Consider the following 2,506-nt stretch of genomic DNA (forward strand, 5'->3'; position numbering starts at 1 on the left):
ATATATAAAAAGATAAAAAATTGCTAGAACATAAATTGGGTCATTTACTATACGGGATGGACCGGAAATCGTAGTACAACTGGGGATGATTCTACGTTAAAAAAGAAGAAAATATTTTAGTATAACATTTTTCCATCCACAGCTTCGGTTTCGTGAAAATCGACTTCAATGTTTGTTCCCGAGAGTCTAGGACCGTTTAGCGCAGCTTGGAAGGTGGTGGGGGTTGCAGCGAACTCCCTCCACACGGTAAAGCATTGAGATGCACAGAATGATCAAAAACTGAACTGTGCCTGGTCCTCGACTTTCGGGACCGCAAGTATACTGTTTTGTTATACCGTGTAACATCCTTTTTTATCTTATTTCTTTTACATCATTCCAGGATGATGATATGTGGACGACGATGATAAACACATCGTTGAAATACGCGTACGAGTACCTGGGTAATACGTCCAGGCTGGTAATAACGCCGTTAACCGATAGATGTTATCGAACTTTGTTCAGCGCACTGAGTTTGCACCTCGGTGGTGCTCCGGAAGGGCCGGCCGGAACCGGAAAGACCGAGACTACCAAGGATTTAGCCAAGGCAGTAGCGAAACAGTGCGTTGTGTTCAACTGCTCCGATGGTCTCGATTACATCGCCTTGGGTAAATTCTTTAAGGTAATTATTTTACATTAAAAAATATTATGGCATCGCGAAATTGGAACATGATTAATCAAAAACAAATTATAGTAAGACGACGATTTTTCTCTTAAGTTAAATCTCGTAACGTCTACTTTAAATGTAGATATTTCTTTATTTTAAACAATAAGTGTAGGGCCCGCGCTGAACCATGGCAGTGATGGCTTGGATCGTGGCGCTCGGCCATTGGTCAGCGCAGGCCTTACGCGCGCTCTCATTGGTCAGTGTTTTTCGTTAATAATTCAAAAACCACACCTCACTTTGCACTTTGCCAAGGAAATTATTGTTGAGAAACACCTACAGAATCACCCACATTCGGCTCTAACACTTTTTCTGGGACATCCTATATATACGTAGCGAATGAAAATCTGGTTTAGGGATTGGCGAGCACTGGTGCATGGTCCTGCTTCGATGAGTTCAATCGAATAGACTTGGAAGTGTTATCAGTAGTGGCGCAGCAAATTTTAACGATTCAACGAGCTATAAACGCTGGGAAGCAGCGGCTGGAGTTCGAAGGGACCGATATCAGTCTGGATCCGACCTGTGCCGTTTTCATTACGATGAACCCCGGATACGCGGGGAGAAGCGAACTTCCTGATAAAACTTCAAACGTCCTACGTGCCGTGACATATTTAATGGACTGCTTCCTGAACGATTACCGTGACGAGAAAGCGGTGAAAGATATGGACGAGTTGGACTTACGAGCACAAATCGAGGTTCAACACATTTCATTTCAAATTCATTTACCCAATAAGAAAAATTGAGAGACCATGGGGTATATTTTCAGGGCTCATTCTTCTTCTCGTGTATCTGGGGACTAGGCGGTGTCCTAAGTGTAAAATCCAGGGAACGTTACAGTCTCCTGTTTCGAGGGTTCCTTGAGAAAACATTCCCTGCAGAATTAATGGAAGAGTTTCAGCTGCCCGAACCAATACAACCACCTTCGAAACCGTATATATTCATCATGCCGAAGCATGGCTCAGTTTTCGATTACAGATTCATCAAAGAAGTATGAAGTCGTATGAAAAATTATACTCGTGTTCCCGAGAGTCTAAGACCGTTTCGCGCAGGTTCGGAGGTGGTGGGGGTCGCAGCGAACTCCCTCCACATAGTAAAGCATTGAGATGCGCAGAACGATCAAAAACTGAACTGTGCTCGATCTTAGACTTTCGGGAACACGAGTATATAATAGAATCCGCAGTTTAATAATGAATAAATATTTTTTAGCGAAATTATTAAAGGTATTTGTTTTTAATTAGGGCAAGGGAAAATGGAGATTATGGTCTGACGAATTAATGGACAGTCCTCCTATACCTCGCGACATCCCCGTGAATCAGATAATAGTGCCCACGGTCGAAACGATACGGTACACGGCTTTGTTTCGACTATTAGTGAGCAACGAGAAGCCGGTGCTATTCGTTGGTCCAACCGGGACCGGGAAGTCGGTTTACGTGGTCGACTTTTTATTGAAGAAGAACAATCCCGATGTAAATAAGCCGTTGATCATTAATTTCTCCGCGCAAACCACGGCTAATCAGACCCAAGATACGATCATGGGCAAACTGGACAGAAGGCGAAAGGGCGTTTACGGCGCGCCCATTGGCAAGCGGTGGATCATTTTCGTCGATGATCTCTCAATGCCGCTGAAAGAAGTTTACGGGGCCCAACCACCGATCGAATTGCTAAGACAGTGGCTCGACCATGGAGAATGGTAAATCTTTTTATATATACAAGTTAGTAAATAATCAATCAATTCCTCCAGAGTGAATAATTAAATAGATCACATAATTGCAACCATGTAATAAATTACATAACACGTCATGAATA

At 43.1% G+C, this 2,506-nt stretch overlaps 1 protein-coding gene across 1 annotated transcript in view; it reads left to right on the forward strand.

The window, feature by feature from the left end:
- Positions 1–2,506, forward strand: part of LOC108632413 (dynein heavy chain 7, axonemal-like) — a 17,506-nt gene that overhangs the window by 10,939 nt on the left and 4,061 nt on the right. The window contains exons 11-14 of the mRNA XM_026819652.1: positions 284–658; positions 1,057–1,395; positions 1,467–1,688; positions 1,939–2,390. Coding sequence (XP_026675453.1) covers positions 284–658; positions 1,057–1,395; positions 1,467–1,688; positions 1,939–2,390 — 1,388 coding nt within the window. The remainder of the gene's footprint in view (positions 1–283; positions 659–1,056; positions 1,396–1,466; positions 1,689–1,938; positions 2,391–2,506) is intronic.

Source organism: Ceratina calcarata, unplaced genomic scaffold (assembly GCF_001652005.2).
Source record: "Ceratina calcarata isolate Rehan_Ccalc_2016 unplaced genomic scaffold, ASM165200v1 scaffold1062, whole genome shotgun sequence".
NCBI lineage: Eukaryota > Metazoa > Arthropoda > Insecta > Hymenoptera > Apidae > Ceratina > Ceratina calcarata.